This window comes from Salmo trutta, chromosome 8, assembly GCF_901001165.1.
Source record: "Salmo trutta chromosome 8, fSalTru1.1, whole genome shotgun sequence".
In the NCBI taxonomy this organism is placed as follows: Eukaryota; Metazoa; Chordata; class Actinopteri; order Salmoniformes; family Salmonidae; genus Salmo; species Salmo trutta.
This window is the reverse complement of record NC_042964.1, coordinates 19,537,629-19,554,870: the sequence shown is the minus strand read 5'-3', so window position 1 is coordinate 19,554,870 and position 17,242 is coordinate 19,537,629. Positions and strand designations below refer to the sequence as shown.

The 17,242-nt window shown below is 39.2% G+C and overlaps 1 protein-coding gene across 2 annotated transcripts; it reads left to right on the top strand.

Moving 5' to 3' along the window:
* The first annotated feature begins 300 nt into the window (after window positions 1-300).
* On the top strand, window positions 301-11,900 carry LOC115198394 (uncharacterized). 2 transcript variants are annotated; one of them, XM_029760298.1, is made up of 6 exons: window positions 301-1,027; window positions 6,569-6,681; window positions 9,601-9,669; window positions 10,118-10,246; window positions 11,070-11,210; window positions 11,418-11,900. In XM_029760298.1, exons 1-6 carry the CDS (start codon window positions 882-884, stop codon window positions 11,531-11,533), a joined length of 714 nt encoding a protein of 237 aa, XP_029616158.1. In that variant the 5' UTR covers window positions 301-881; the 3' UTR covers window positions 11,534-11,900. The 2 variants fall into 2 exon arrangements, with proteins under 2 accessions (XP_029616158.1, XP_029616157.1); XM_029760297.1 differs by having other exon boundaries at window positions 6,439-6,681.
* Window positions 11,901-17,242: the final 5,342 nt, after the last annotated feature.

Genomic DNA, 17,242 nt, shown 5'->3' with positions numbered 1-17,242 from the left:
TATTTTCAGGCAACGTGGGTGGGGTACTCAATCCGGGTCTCAACTAACTGTTGACAGTTAGAATACACAATGTAAAAGTTCAAAATTTGGTTGTGCTTCAGCAAATTTCTCACTCAATTAACCAGCTAGCAATTTTTGATTGGTAAGTTAGTCTAGCCACCTATCTAAACTTGTAATAATGGACAAATACTGACCAGGCACGCAGGGCAAAAGCCCAGGGGCCCCCATTGACTTTGTTAGTCACTCTCCGTCAGATATCATTAACATGGCATAAGTCATGGCACATGTGTAGAATTGCAGGAAATTTGCTTTAAAACTGAAAAAAATGTCTCTCCCCATGACAAAATGGGTAGAATTGCAGGGAATTAGCTGTAAAGCTGAGAAAAAACAGTGTCTTGCCCATGGCAATTTTTTAAAATAATTTCATGAAATTTGTAATAGAATTGTACAGACAATTATCTGCCCCATGACAAAGTGTGTAGAGTTGCAGGAAATTCACTTTAAAACATACATTTAATCTCTGCCATAAAGAGGGGGGTCACTAAAATGTTTTGGCGCACTAAAATGTTTTGCTTGCTTAGGGCCCCCAAAAGGCTAAAACGGGCCCTGAGTCAGAGAATGTCAGTTGATAGAAGTTAATCTGCAGTGACTGTGATCGGTTATGCTCAGAGATCAAGATAATACAAATGTTGGACAGTCATGAAATTTGACAACATGGAAAGGTGCTAGCTTCTAGGAATCAGTTCAGCAGCACAAAGTATAACAATACACTTTTCAAACACTAGCTAGGAGTAAAATACTTGGGCATCAACAGCATGCATTTTCTTCATACCATGTGACTTCTTGTAAATGGCAGGTGAAAAAGAAAGTGAAATCTAGTTATGTTGGAAAAACACTTACAAGGGATAGTTGAGGGTCAAATCGGCTTCTCTTATTCATTTCTCACAGTCCGCCCTGTGTGTATGAGGCAACGACTGAGAAACAGTGGAGACAGAGAGCAGCACGATGACAACCCAGCAGCAGGAGGGTGAGAAGCGCTATGACCCCAAAGACACCACGCTCAAGTTCGTCACTAGACACGATGATATTAGTCAAATGTATCTAAGCCTCTCTTGCTCAACCTTAGTTTATGATTTCAAGTAAAATAGGAATTGCTTAATAGGTAATGGAATTTTGTATGCAGATTTGCCAGTATTGATTTGATTGTAGCTTGAATATACAGTAAATTAAATATACAGGTAACTGCCAAAATAATGGAAACTTGAACAAAGTGTTTTAATAGGGCGTTGGGCCACCAGGAGCGGCAAGAACAGCTTTAATACGCCTTGGCATAGATTATGCAAGTGTCGAACTCAATTGGAGGGATGCGACCTATGTTCCCTATAAACTGCGCACGTGCGCGGCCGTGCAGCTCACCCCAGGACTGCCGGCGCAGAAGAAATGTCATGCCGCGCAGAGACGCAAGAGATTGAACTTCACTGAGTTCGCCCCATTAGTTTGCTCTATTTAGATCAACGTTTTTTCCTGTGATCGAATCAACATTATATCAGCCCCTTTTCAATGCAACAAACCAAAAGAAATCTAACTTTGCAAGATTGAGTCTTTGATTTTGTTGTAGGCAAAGCCAGAGCGCAACGGAGTAGAATTCTATTGGCGGGGGTAGTCCACGAGCGGTCGTTCAATCACCCGCGAATGAATGCACTTTTCAGATCAGTTGATAAAGTGTTGATAAATATAGGTCAGCAAGGAGGAGTTATTGCTTCCTACAAGAGCACAAAACACGTAGGCTACATTTCAAGCTGTTTTTGAAAAGCCAGGCAGGTCAAAAGCGTATATCTTAATTGAAGGGGCAGTGTTGTATTTTGAGACAGGCTTGAATATGCAAATAAGCCAATAGGCAGAGGGGTAGCCTACATTGTCTAATTCTCTGTATGGTAATAATAATTAATTGTATTTTGAAAAGTGGTTTCTTCATCATAAAACACAATACAATGCTATTTATAGTCACCTATTTGGAGGGGCGATTTTAGCATGTAAATCTTGGTGGGGCAAAAAAAGAAAAAGTGGGATGCATGTCAGCAAAGCCACAACACAACACAACACTAAACAATACATGAATTGAGGCCTCCTGAGTGGCGGAGTGGTCTAAGTCACTGCATCGCATTTGCTAGCTGTGCCACTAGAGATCCTGGTTTGAGTCCAGGCTCTGTCGCAGCCAGCCACGACCGGGAGACCCAAGGGGCAGGGCACAATTGGCCAAGCGTTATCCAGGTTAGAGGAGGGTTTGGCTGGCAGGGATGTCCTTGTTCCATCCCGCTCTAGCGACTCCTGTAGTGGGCCGGGCGCATGCACGCTGATACAGTCACCAGGTGTACAGTGTTTCCTCTGACACATTGGTGCGGCTGCCTTCCAGGTTAAGCAGGCATTGTGTCAAGAAGCAGTGCGGCTTGTTTGGGTTGTGTTTCGGAGGACACACGGCTCTCGACGTTCGCCTTTCCCGAGTCCGTACAGGAGTTGCAGCGATAAAACAAGACTGTAACTATCAAATGGATACCATGAAATTGGTAATTAATTGCACTATAACGGTGGCAAACGGTACCCACAGACTGTTAGGGCCTACATAAAGTTGTCCCAAAGCAGGCCAAACATCTTACCACTGCTACACGTGGTTATCAGCAGAGCCTTGTCTGGCAGCGAAACAGTTCATTCAGCTTCATTTACTGCCTTTGAAAAGACACAGCTGATATGGCTGACTTGCTTAAACAAATGTGGTTTCTAATGACAATTGAGATGTACAAACTATGGCATAAGGGGACGACAAGCGGATAAGAGACAATCCGTAATTTTGATTAAGACATTAATGAGCGAGCTAGGATGGACGTAGTCAATATAACTATTTATTCAGCACTTTTGAAATGTACAGCGACATAATTCAGAACATGGACCATTCTTACAGTGTTCTCCCTGTACACCAAGTCAGAACCGTAGGATAAATAAAGGAGGCATATAAGCAGAAAATGAAAGCTCTTACAATATTCAATGATTACATTTCTCTAAAACTAGCCAACAGCCAATGGCATCGCACGGCGCGAAATACAAAACCAACTAAAATACCACAATTCAATTTTCTCAAACAATCAACTATTTTACACCATTTTAAAGACAAGACTCTCGTTAATCTAACCACATTGTCCAATTTCAAAAAGGCTTTACAGCGAAAGCAAAACATTAGATTATGTCAGGAGAGTACCCTGCCAAAAATAATCACACAGCCATTTTCAAAGCAAGCATATATGTCACAAAAACCAAAAACACAGCTAAATGCAGCACTAACCTTTGATGATCTTCATCAGATGACACTCCTAGGACATTATGTTATACAATACATGCATGTTTTGTTCAATCAAGTTCATATTTATATCAAAAAACAGCTTTTTACATTAGCATGTGATGTTCAGAACTAGCATACCCACCGCAAACTTCCGGTGAATTTACTAAATTACTCATGATTAACGTTCCCAAAAAACATAACAATTGTTTTAAGAATTATAGATACAGAACTCCTTTATGCAATCGCGGTGTCAGATTTTAAAATAGCTTTTCGGCGAAAGCACATTTTGCAATATTCTGAGTACATAGCCCGGCCATCACGGCTAGCTAATTTGACACCCACCAAGTTTGGCCCTCACCAAACTCAGATTTACTATAAGAAAAATTGGATTACCTTTGCTGTTCTTCGTCAGAATGCACTCCCAGGACTTCTACTTCAACAACAAATGTTGTTTTGGTTCCAAATAATCCATAGTTATATTGAAATAGCTCCGTTTTGTTCGTGTGTTGAGGTCACTATCCGAAGGGTGATGCGCATTTCGTGACAATTTTTTTCTCCAAATATTCCATTACCGTACTTCGAAGCATGTCAAACGCTGTTTAAAATCAATTTTTATGCAATTTTTCTCGTAAAATAGTGCTAATATTCCAACCGGGTGACGTATTCATTCAAAGGCTGAAAGAAAAAAATTGAGAAGTCTCGTGGACGCGCATCTCCAGTGTCACTGTTCCCAGCCTGACCACTAACAAATACTCCTGCTGTTCTTAGCCCAGAGACAGGAGACATGTCATTCCACTTTCTGGCGCCTTCTGAGAGCCAATGGAAGCCTTAGAAAATGTCACGTTACAGCACAGATGCTGTATTTTTGATAGAGATGCTACAGAAAGACAATAAATTGTCAGACAGGGCACTTCCTGTATGGAATCTTCTCAGGTTTTGGCCTGCCATATGAGTTCTGTTATACTCACAGACACCATTCAAACAGTTTTAGAAACTTTAGAGTGTTTCTATCCAAATCTACTAATTATATGCATATTCTAGTTTCTGGGCAGGAGTAGTAACCAGATTAAATCGGGTACGTTTTTTATCCGGCCGGGAAAATACTGCCCCCTATCCCAAACAGGTTAAATAGACCAAATTATTAGGGGGAGGTACATGGGCTACTGACGTCTTACTACACAACATACACTACCGTTCAAAAGTTTGGGGTCACTTAGAAATGTCCTTATTTTTGTAAGAAAAGCACATTTTTTGTCCATTAAAATAACATCAAATTGATCAGAAATACAGTGTAGACATTGTTAATGTTGTAAATGACTATTGTAGATGGAAACGGTTGGTTTTTAATTGAATATCTACATAGGCGTACAGAGGCCCATTATCAGCAACCATCACTCCAATGGCACGTTGTGTTAGCTAATACAAGTTTATCATTTTAAAAGGCTAATTGATCATTAGAAAACCCTTCTGCAATTATGTTAACACAGCTGAAAACTGTTGTTTTGATTAAAGAAGCAATAAAACTGGCCTTCTTTTGACTAGTTGAGTATCTGGATCATCAGCATTTGTGGGTTCGATTACAGGCTCAAAATGGCCAGAAACAAAGACCTTTCTTCTGAAACTCGTCAGTCTCTTCTTGTTCTGAGAAATGATGGCCATTGCCAAGAAACTGAAGATCTCGTACAACGCTGTGTACTACTCTCTTCACAGAACAGCGCAAATTGGTTCTAACCAGAATAGAAAGAGGAGTGGGAGGCCCCGGTGCACAACTGAGCAAGAGGACAAGTACATTAGAGTGTCTAGTTTGAGAAACAGATGCCTCACAAGTCCTCAACTGGCAGCTTCATTAAATAGTACCCGCAAAACACCAGTCTCAACGTCAACAGTGAAGAGGCGACTCCGGGATGCTGGCGTTCTAGGCAGAGTTGCAAAGAAAAAGCCATATCTCAGACTGGTCAATAAAAATAAAAAATTAAGATGGGAAAAAGAACACAGACAATGGATAGAGGAACTCTGCCTTGTTTGTATGCGTCTTTATTAACTCAATGATATATATATATTTTTATATTGTTTGCAAACTGATATGTGAACACATATTAATGCCAAAATAACATGCAAAATAACAAAACAGGTTGCGTTCTGCCCCACCTGCCCTGAATGACGGGTCGCCACTGCCTATTTGGCCGATGGTGTTACAGACCAAGTAAAATATCATTAGTTAATGTCAAGCTCATTTTTTAAAAGTCTCATGCGATGTAGGCCTACATTGAACACCCCATATAGGCTACTGTAGGCTAATATCAAAGTAATTCAAAGCTATTTCCAATGTTATGGGATTTGCCACATTGGTTTTGTTGGTAGGCCTACATTACGCTCAAATAGCCACAATAGCTTATTGGCTAAAACATTAAGGGTACAGCCTCAGTGTTCACTGTAAACGCGCCGGAAACTTTGACATTTCCGCTCACAAGACCTAAAATTTGCTCAGTGCCCTAAACAATAATAGGGAACATTGGATGCAACACCATGTTTCCACGAGAAATTCCATAATTTGGTGTTGTGTTGATGGTGGTGGAAAACACTGTCTCAGGGGCCAATCCAAAATCTCCCATAAGTGTTCAATTAGGTTGAGATCTGGTGACTGAACACACACACACACACACACACACACACACACACACACACACACACACACACACACACACACAATTTAAACCACCTATTGTATGCTCCTTTGAGATCTCTCTTTCAAAGTCATGGTAATCAAAATAATGGGCAACTGGGCATTTTTATACATGACCCTAAACATGATGGGATGTTAATTGCTTAAAACTCAGGAACTACACCTTTGTGGAAGCACCTGCTTTCAATATACTTTGTATTCCTCATTTACTCAAGTGCTTCGTTTATTTTGGAAGTTACCTACCTGTATGTTGTAAGATGTGCTAAAAGTGTTGGGAAAAATAGGATACAAATTAGAATTTTATTCCAAATGCCAATTTGAACCACTTCTGTAGATATGTGTGTATATATACACACACATAAGTACATATTACGTTTTTTTATTAGCATTCTTCAATATTGACACAACCTCTGATATTTACCAGGAGCCCAGTTTATAGATGATCACAGGGCAGATCTTATTCAGAGGGTCAGTCCGGTAGAGCCCATTGCAGATGTCATGCTCTCACAGGGACTGATCCATCCAGAGGTTAATTCTAACATCCTGGCTGCCAGAACCAGCCAGGACAAAATGAGGGCGCTATACGAAGCCATGTCCACTCAACCCCAGAAGGAGGCACTCTACAGCATCCTGGTGAAGGACTATTCTTGGGTCGCTCAGGAAATCCGTAAGTATCACAAGCTGTATCGGCTCTGTCAGCTACCACTAAGCCATAAGGTACCGTTATCTCTCTGCATACAGTATGCACACCAGACCTGGTTAGAAAACAGTTGCATTTTGTAGTTTATTTGAAAATACCAACCTTTCAAATACTCAAAGTTGTCGAATATAGAGAATCAACTAAAGGCAATTATTTCCTTTGATAATCAAATACAGGTCTCAGAAAATCAAATAATATTTGAAAGTATATTGAATACCTCTCAGAAAAAAACAAATAATATTAAGGTATTTAAGTGATTTGAAAACAAAAGTAATTTATTTGGTGGCTGCCAAATGCTGTATTTGATGAAGAACAAAAAACTACAACAATTAGTTGAATTAGTCTAAATATATGATCATTAGCACATGGTTTGGAGGGCTTTAAGATATTAATCTTTAAAACATTACTTTGTGATTACTACAATAGCAACGTTGTTGTTGCATAGGACTTTAGAAACCTGGGTCCTGTTTAGGAGAATGGAAATGTACAGAATGTTCAAACATACATGTATTGTGTAGATCTAATATGATCCACTGCCAGATGGATTGGAATTCAAATACTTGAAAAGGTAGTCACTTTCTAAGATCTGTATTCAAATAGTTTTAAAATTAGTAATTTCTGGGTCACCTCCAAAGTAATTATTTGTTACTTTCCCCAAATAGTTACTTTCCACAAAGCATATTTAAAACTATAGTTATCTCAGGTCTGCTTGACAATGTACGAACCAGTTGAGCTATACAAAAGGAGCCAATTCGATAGCACCATTGATGACATTTTAAGCTAGCTGTGGAGTGAGTTTACTGCACATTGTTATCTCCGTCAAAGATGGTGGATAAATGAATATGTCCCACTCCAGTGAAGAATGGGGCTGGCTCTCCCATTGACACCAATGCATTAGCAGCTGGGTCTGGTCTGCTTAGTTCATTCACTTTATATAAAATAACGAGTGGGATGTCTCGCTTCCTCTTCCGTCTATGTCTCCGTTACACAATAGCTCCTTTATGATCCATGTAGATCAGGGATGGGCAACTGGTAGCCCATGGGACCGTGGACCAATTTGACAAATATATATATATACACACACACACACTGGACCAGTCAAAAGTTTGGACACACCTACTCATTTCAGGGTTTATCTTTATTTTACAATTTTTTTACATTGTAGAATAATAGTGAAGACATCAAATCTATGAAATAACACACATAGAATCATGTAGTAACCAAAAAAGTGTTAATCAAATCAAAATATATTTTATATTTGCCTTGATGACAGCTTTGCACACTCTTGTCATTCCTGTGGCGGTCCTCATGAGAACCAGTTTCATCATAGCGCTTGATGGTTTTTGCGACTGCACTTGATGAAACTTTCAAAGTTCTTGACATTTTCCGGATTGACTGACCTTTATGTCTTAAAGTAATGATGGACTGTCATTTATCTTTGCTTATTTTAGCTGTTCTTGCCATAATATGGACTTGGTCGTTAACCAAATAGGGCTATCTTCTGTATACCACCCCTACCTTGTCACAACACAACTGATTGGCTCAAACACATTAAGAAGGAAAGAAATTCCACAAATTAACTTTTACCAAGGCACACCTATTAATTGAAATGCATTCCAGGTGACTACCTCATGAAGCTGACTGAGAGAATGCCAAGAGTGTTCACAGCTGTCATCAAGGCAAAGGGTGGCTACTTTGAAGAATCTCAAACATAAAATATATTTTGATTTGTTGAACACTTTTTTGGTTACTACATGATTCCATATGTGTTATTTCATAGTTTTGATATCTTCACTATTAAAAATAAAGAAAAACACTTGAATGAGTAGGTGTGTCCAAACTTATATATATATAAGCAACATTGTTTTTAGATTGGTAAGTTAGCTGGCCGCTAGACTATCTAAACTTGTATAAGCATGGTTGAATTACTGACTGAGGTGGAGCCCATTGATCATCTGTTATCATATTAAAAACTGCAAACATTTGCCTCCACCCTATGGCAAAATGTGTAGAATTGCAGGAAATTAGCTGTAAAACTGAAAATGTTTCTCTCTGCCCCATGGCAAAATGAATAGAATTGCATGAAATGAATTGGCATGAATCATGCGCACTGATATGAAAATATAGATATATTTATACTTTTCGTATTCCTATTTAGTATTGAAGCATTTCACTTAACACAACAATGCAACATGTGCAAACCTGACAATTCAGCCCGATGATTGAATCACTCTAACGAGGTATGTGTCGCCAGGTGTAGCCTATGACTCATATTGATAACCAGGTCAATACAATATGGCTTGACTGACTCGTCAAATGTGACAGGTACTCTGATGTTAAAATTGTAAAATCATTTAGTGTTCAGGTAGTCTAAACTTTGTAGTAATCATGGCTGAAATACCGACTGGGCACACCGGGCATGCACCTAGGGGCCCTGATTTCCGGGGCACCCAATGATATTGTTAGTCACTCACAGTCAGATGATTTCATATGACCACGGCGCAAGTCATGTGGAATTGCACGAAAATAGCTTTAAAACTGCACATTTTTCTCCCCACCCCATGGCAAAATGTGTAGAATTGCAGGACATTTTTTTAAAACTGCACATTTATCTCCCCTGCCAAAAATGTTTTGCCTCACGTAGGGCCCCCAAAAGGCTAGGCCCGGCCCTGGATAGAGGGAACAGAACCTAATGTACTGTATCAAGATCTATAAAAATAGAACTGCACATATACTGTAAACATTGAATCACCGGGAAAAACATCACTATTACAATGTATTAAACTGTTTGGTCTCAGACAACATGGAGTAGTCACTGTATGAGTAAGGCAGTTATTTGAAGTGCATTACTTTCTCAAATATGGTGTGTTTTGTCTATTAAAACAGATAGAATGAGGATATTGCCGCTGGGAAAAACTTGTGCTGGGAGGAGTGCATCAGGAAACACAATCCTTGGTGAGAGATATTCCTTCTGAGTCTAACTTCTCTGTTACACACGTAAAACAGAAATTAAAATGGCAAAGTTCAACCAGAAGATGCATCCAGGGCTAAGTTAGAGTCACAGTTCATTACAAATATTTCAAATGAATAAATGAGAAGTAGGTGAGTGTCAAATTATAATTGTCAGTAGAATTGTAAGTGTGTAGAAACAGCTTTGTATGGCCTGCCTGTATGTATGCATGCATATATATACAGTATATATATAATTATTTCCTGAAATATATATTTTTTTAATGAAAGACATTTAATTGTGGGATAATAATAATAATCGTAGCAGGTAATGTCTGTAAGAAAATGTTTCTTTTGGGGGGTAGCGGCCAGGGGGGGCACGTAAACAGCATTTTAAAACGAGCACCCAAGTTGCTAAGTCTGCTCCTGCATTTATATTTTTATATTTTTATAGTGGAAGGACCAAGACAGGAGCGAATGGCAATCAGCATGGGCCATACAGAGGAGACGAACAATACCGGAGTGCTGCAGCTGAAACAGAATGTTGTCGAGCGAGTACCAGAGAGACCATCAAGGAAGTCAGGTAAGCAGGTAGAACTATACGCAGAATTGAACACACATACTTACTAGGCAATGTCAAGAAATCAATGATGATAGACTATATTAAAGCTACAATTAGAAATGAAACGTAGAATTGCTTAGCAATATAAAAACAACAGCGAAATACCTGAGGAGTTCAGGTAGGCAGGTGGAACTGTAGAATGCAGAGTACAATACACTGGGCAATATCAAGATATCAATGTATGAAAAAATGAAAGGCGACAAATAACGTGCATTTTCAAGTAGTATAAACATTACAAAGTCAACATAAGCCTGTTAGCATTCCCATAGACTTAACATGGCGGGTTAGCTACTCAGCGTTGTGGTATAACAGAAAATATTTCGATCCTGACCTAATGTTATGTTCATAAAAACATCTCAGCACTACTTCTGTCTTTTGTCATTGATTTTCTGTGTCTAACAAGATTGCCCCTTTCAAGCAATGAATCTCTGTCAAAGCAAACACAGAGTTCCTGTCCGACTACATTGCAGACGTTGTATTGCATCAACTAATGGTTGCATACCACATCATCGACTGTGTAGTCGGGCATCAGATGGATATATCAGAGGATGTGGTTAGCTGATATGTTAAAAACCTATCCAGGCGTTGTCAAATCTGGAATGCTTCACTATTGTAGTCAGGCAGGGCCTCAGAGACTGCTGATGATAAGTCTCAAAGAATTTTTTTTACACGAATTCAATATGTTTGTGACCTTGACTTGCAAATTATACATAAATGCCCTTGAATGTAATTTAGTCTAAACCTTGATTCGTGAATTAATAACGTTTGTTTTGATCACATTCAGCAACGTTCCACGTTAGAGTGAACGGACTGAGAGGGGAGATAATGGAAATCGACGTGGGCCATTCAGAGGAGGAGATGAACAACACCACAGTGCTGCAGCTGAAACAGAAAATTTCCCAGAGACTACCAGGCTGGGACATAGGTAGGCAGGTTGAACTCTACAATACAGAATTAGAACAAACATACTAGGCAATGTACATAATGATATTTATGGAATTTGATGGTTTATCACTAGGGAAACAAGGGAACTCCCAACACTGTGATAAACAGTTCATAATAACATTTATAGTAATGTGTGTACCACCTTATTAACGACAACCGTACGCTGAACTCTCACCTCTTTATGCAGATACCCTGACGATGAAATACACATACAAGACTCTGGAAGACTCACGCTTGCTCTCCTGTTATGGAATCCAGGACAAGTCTCTCATTCATCTAGTGCTTGATAAATATAGAAAATAGAGTGTCTTCACCAGTCACATCATCCCACTACACTCAAAGAAATGCTGGGTTGTTTGGTTGATCCTGGGTTGCAGGCGTTGGGTTGGGTTGTTTTCTTTAAAAAACTGCTGGGTTATTGATGCTGGGTGCTGGATTATTGATGCTGGGTGCTGGATTATTGATGCTGGGTGCTGGATTATTGATGCTGGGTGCTGGATTATTGATGCTGGGTGCTGGATTATTGATGATGGGTGTATTGGTGTATGAGTTCCCTTAAACCATATGTAAGTCCCATTGTTGGGATACAATAAGGTGGTAAACCTTATTATAATATGTAATAATTCATCCAATGCGTAAAATGCAAATAAAATAAAGGACAATTTGAATTTGTGGTATGTAAGCTTATTATGATGAAATGGGATGACATTCACTCTCACAGTGTGGCCAATAAGATCTAGCTGAATGTCACACCCCTAAAAAGCAACACCTTTTGAAAATAACCTTACATTCAAAATGACACAGTTGCTTTGTCAACCCAGCATGAGAGTTAAAAATACCCAACTGATGGTTAAATTAACCCTTGTTTGGGTAATCCAAGACACCCAATTTGTTGGATTAGCCACGCAACTCAACTGGGTGTGATTTGTCCTTAATTTTTACCCAGCGCTGGGTTACCAAATACCCCAAATTGTGTTGTTTTTAACACCAATTTTTTGGTTCTCAAACTCTGGTTCGTAGGATGTTGCTAGCTGGTCCCTGAGATGGTTAATGGACACTCATTTAGTCAGTTCTACAGTGCTAGTTTAATGTAGGCCGTCTCACAAGGAAGAAAAATCAAGTTGAGAAACACTGCACAACCCTGCCTCACTCTGGTGTATATGGTCAGGGTAAGAATGTATTTGATTTAGGTCACCTGTCAAAGAGACTGTTGAAAATAGGCCCTGTTGTTAATAAGGTCTGCTTTATACTTACAGTGGCTTGACTTATTCCATAGTTTGTTGTGTTACAGCCTAAATTCAAAATGTATAAAAAATATATATAATCTCTCACCCAACTACTGTCACGTCCTGACCAGCAGAGGGAGTATTGTATTATAATTTGGTCAGGATGTGGCAGAAGGGTATTTGTTTTGTATGTTTGGGGTTGTGTGTGTTATTTAAGGGGTGTTTGGTTTATGTAGTCTGGGGTTTGAGTATATGTTCTAGTGTTGGTTTTCTATGGTTTTCTAGTCTGTCTATTTCTGTGTGGTTTGTGTGGCTCCCGATCAGGAACAGCTGTACGTCGTTGTTCCTGATTGGGAGTCATATATTAGATGCTTGTTTTCACCTGGGGATTTTGTGGGTAGTTGTCTTTTGCATTGCTAGTGTTCTTAGCCTGTGAAACTGTCGTCTGTCTTTGTTTTGTTGTTTTTGAGGTTCTCTTTATTTAATAAATTATAAAGATGAGCATCCACATTCCTGCTGCGTTTGTGACAACTACACACAATAACCCGTAATGACAAAGGGAAAACATGTTTTTAGAAATGTTTGCACATTTATTTAGAATGGAAACAGATATCACAATTAACTCCTGTAATTTCATGAGTCAAACAGATATTCAAATCAATACATATGTCACGCCTGCGCCGGCTCTTCCCCCCTGGCGCTCGAGGGCGCCAGGCTGCCCTGCATTACGCACTCCTGCCACCATCATTTACGCACACCTGCCTTCCCTCGTCACGCGCATCAGCGATATTGGACTCACCTGGACTCACTCAATCTCCTGTTTATTTCCTCCCCTATATTTGTCAGTTCCCCAGCTCTGTCCCCCGCTGCTGCATTGTTTGTCGTCTGTCTTTGTGTTTCCCAGTTCTGACGCTGTTCCTGTCCTGTTGCATGTCCGTTCCTAATTAAATGTCAACTCCCTGTACCTGCTTCTATTCTCCAGCGTCATTCCTTACAGAATGCAGCAGCCAACACAGGCTGCCCTGCAAGCACTCACTCAAACCTCTCGAGCCATCATTTACGCACACCTGCCTTCCCCTGTCTTTAGTAATATTTTATATATCCTTCACTTGGTCTTTACTATGGTCTGCTCTTCATGTTTATCCCTGTGGAGTGTGTCAAACCTTTATACTGATGTAAATGCTTGTGATTCAGGTATCTACTGTTTCAAAGAAATCACATGATTTAACAGAGGGGGAAATTCAACTTCAGAGCCACTTTCTCTCCTCAGTACAGACCGACTGTGACTGCTGTCCTCGGGGTCACTGCTGCTGTGTGTCTCCTGGCTGCCCTGATGGTAGCCTACAGGGCAACATTTTTATCCAGATCAAAATGATCCCTTGTTGTCTCAGTCATGTTTCTCCATTCACATTTGTTCCTCAATCTAAGACAGAAAATATTCCGACCAAATGTCAGGGGATCATACTGTATAACATGAACTTTGTAGCATAGCATTAGAAAGGTATACAATATTTAAGTGTCACTCTGCAATGATACAATAATTGACAATACAAAATACAGATTTTAAAAACCACATTGTTGACCACTAAAATAGAATTTGAGAGGAAATAGCACATGAGGTGATATGTTAGAGATTTGCTTCCATTTTGTCTTAAAACTACATCCAAAAATGAGGGACCACATTTAACACAACACAGGGTAATTTTGATCTGGATTTAAAAACCTGGGCCAATGAGGTACCACTCATCCAGAGTCAGGGTGCATGCTGTTCCTGAGGCCCCCGGGTTTCTGCAGTTGCACTCAACCCTATGTGATTCAAAATAATACTGATGGTAACTAGGTGACCATAATAGCACAGTCTTTGATGATTTAATACAGCAGGAAATCAACTATTCATTAAGTTGAACTGAGCAATTAGCAAAGCTTAGCAAAGCTCAGGTTTTCTATGATCATTCCCTTGATTTGTTTTTCATGAGATTTCACTTTCTCTGCCATTATGATCTGACGTGCCTTTTGTAATATTCAACCTTATTAATATCCTTCTCTTGATATTTATTATATTTTTACCCTGGAGGATAAGACCTTAAAACGTTGCACTGGTGTTATGCTGCATTCATGACGTGTCGGAATTAGGAAACTCAAACATTTCTGTCTTGAAAACTAGTTGTAGGAAGATGTGTCGCATTCAAGACAACTCGGAACTCGAATACTCTAACATTTCGGACTTGGAAACTCGTTGTAGGAATATGAGATCCAAGTTTCCCACTTAGTAAATATCAAAGTCAACCAATTAGAAGCTCTACGCAAACAACTTAGGCAAATTTGAACTCAGAGGTTCCGAGTTTCCAAGTTGTCTTGAATGTGGCAATAATGCCTGAGTTGCCCACTTGGAAAGTATCAGAATCAACCAATAGGAAGCTATACGCAAATAACTTACACATTCATTTTAACTTGGAGGTTCTGAGTTTTCAGAATTGTTATGAATGCAGCATTAAATAATTATCTAATCAGTTACCTAGTGTTTGCAAGAAGTCACACAATCTAACACAAGCCCGCAGTGACCTGCAGTTGCACTTTCCCCAATGTGATTCGAAGGACTGCTGATGGAAACTGGGAACCCATTATTGGTTTCTCACATTTATTGTTGGAAATTATTTGATACATGTTCAGTAATTGTTGAAAATATCCAACACATGGAGCACAGGTAGACTGTGCATTTGACAATGTACTATTTCACCAAATATATTATTTGTTTCTAGGGATTAGGGAACTCATTTATTTCAATACTGTATGCAAATTTGTTCCTTCATTTTTATTTGATTTATTTAACTAGGCAGGTCAGTTAAGAACAAATTCTTATTTACAATGACGTCCTACCCCAGCCAAACCCGGACAACATTGGGCCAATTGTGCGCTGCCCTATGGGACTCTTGATCACAGCCAGATGAGATACAGCCTGGATTCAAACCAGGGACTGTAGTGACACCTCTTGCACTGAGACCGCTTGCCTTAGACCGCTTGCCTTAGACCGCTGCGCCACTCGGGAGCCTATTTCCTTGAAGCAAGGAAATAGATTGCGAATGAATGAAATATGATGTCAGATCTCGGTTTCTCTGTGATAAGTCCAGAAGATCAATCCTCACCCAGAGTTCAATTTGATTATATATCAAGTTAGGCTAGTCTGAGCAGATGACTTCTTATTACTAAGATTCTTGAATTGACTAGAAGTATGAAACATGAAAAAACATGAGAACCTGTCTAACTGTCATCGTGGATACTGTAATTTCTCTATACAAGTCACTGTTTTGAGAACAACATGGTTTTGATGGAATGTCATCAGTTAACATATTCATAGGCTAGGCATGAAAGGGAATCCATTAAAGGGTTTCTAAAGTTTTTAGAACTGGGGTGGATGATTCAAACAGAATCGGTGATCAGGCCTACCACTGTTGTGTCGTCTGCAAACTTAATGATGGTGTTGGAGTCGTGGCTGGCCATGCAGTCATGGGTGAACAGGGAGTACAGGAGGGGACTGAGCACGCACCCCTGGGGGGCTCCAGTGCTCCTTCCTTCATGGAGCTTTTTGAAGGTGAGTTGAATATTCAATGTGATGTTTGTATATAGATATATATCCATTATTTAAGAATGATATGTATTAATTGTTTTAATTGACATGTATGTTTTTTTTAAAGTGAAGTCTATGTATCCATTGAGCAGTAGCCATTGTATTTATTCATACTGTTTGTAAGCAATAGCTTCTGCTCTCTTAGGTTCTATTTGATCCTCTTATTATATCAAAATCTCTCAGACTAGAAACTATGATTACAAACTATGAACAACTATGAAGCCATGTCTGTGTGTGTGAGTGATGATCTATTATTTAATCGGGTAATATTTCTCTCTCTCTCTCTACCACCTCTCTCAATGTATACTAGCGTAACAAATATTTAGCAACGTTTCAATGTTTTGCAACAGTTATGAAAGACAATTTTTAGGAAATCATTAATATAATGTTAATATAATATAACATAGTGTGCATCTGTGATAACTTTATGTAATAAATCTTCTCTCTCTCTCTCTCTCTCTCTCTCTCTCGCTCTCAGGCAATGAAAAAGACAAAAGACATGACATTGACTCCTGGGTGTTGAACTTTTGCCCACTCTATAGCCACCCTGGTGATTATCTGACCCTGATGGTCATCTACGAACGTTGGAACATCTTGAATAACAATAAGGTGCACAGGTACTCTTAAATGTCCACTCAGCACAGCCCTCGGAGCATGGTTCCTCTCTAGTTTTAATCCTAGGTTTATGACTCCTAGGGAGTGTTTCCTAGATGCTGTGCTTCGGCATATGCATTGATGGGTCTTACATTTTTTAAACTGGGTATCTGTAAAACACTTTGTGACAACTGCTGATGCAAAAAGGGGTTTTAAGAAATACATTTGGTTGATTGACAGATTTGTATTATTAAAAAAAGTAATATAACAATATTATTATTATCACAATCTTTATTATTATTATTATGAGACATACCCAGAAATGCTCAAATCTGCACAACAGCCCCGTATAATCACGTAGGATAGCTCCAACTTACAAGAATGTGTTTACAAGGCAGTGATGAAAACAGTAATGAGCGCTAATTCAAACATACAATGTTTGAAACATACAATATTTGATACAATTACAGGTTAAAATTTGTTGTTACTAAATCACTTCTCATTGTGTACATTTCAAGGTCTCACAAACATAAAACAAATATCTAGTTCATGTTTCTCAAACTAACA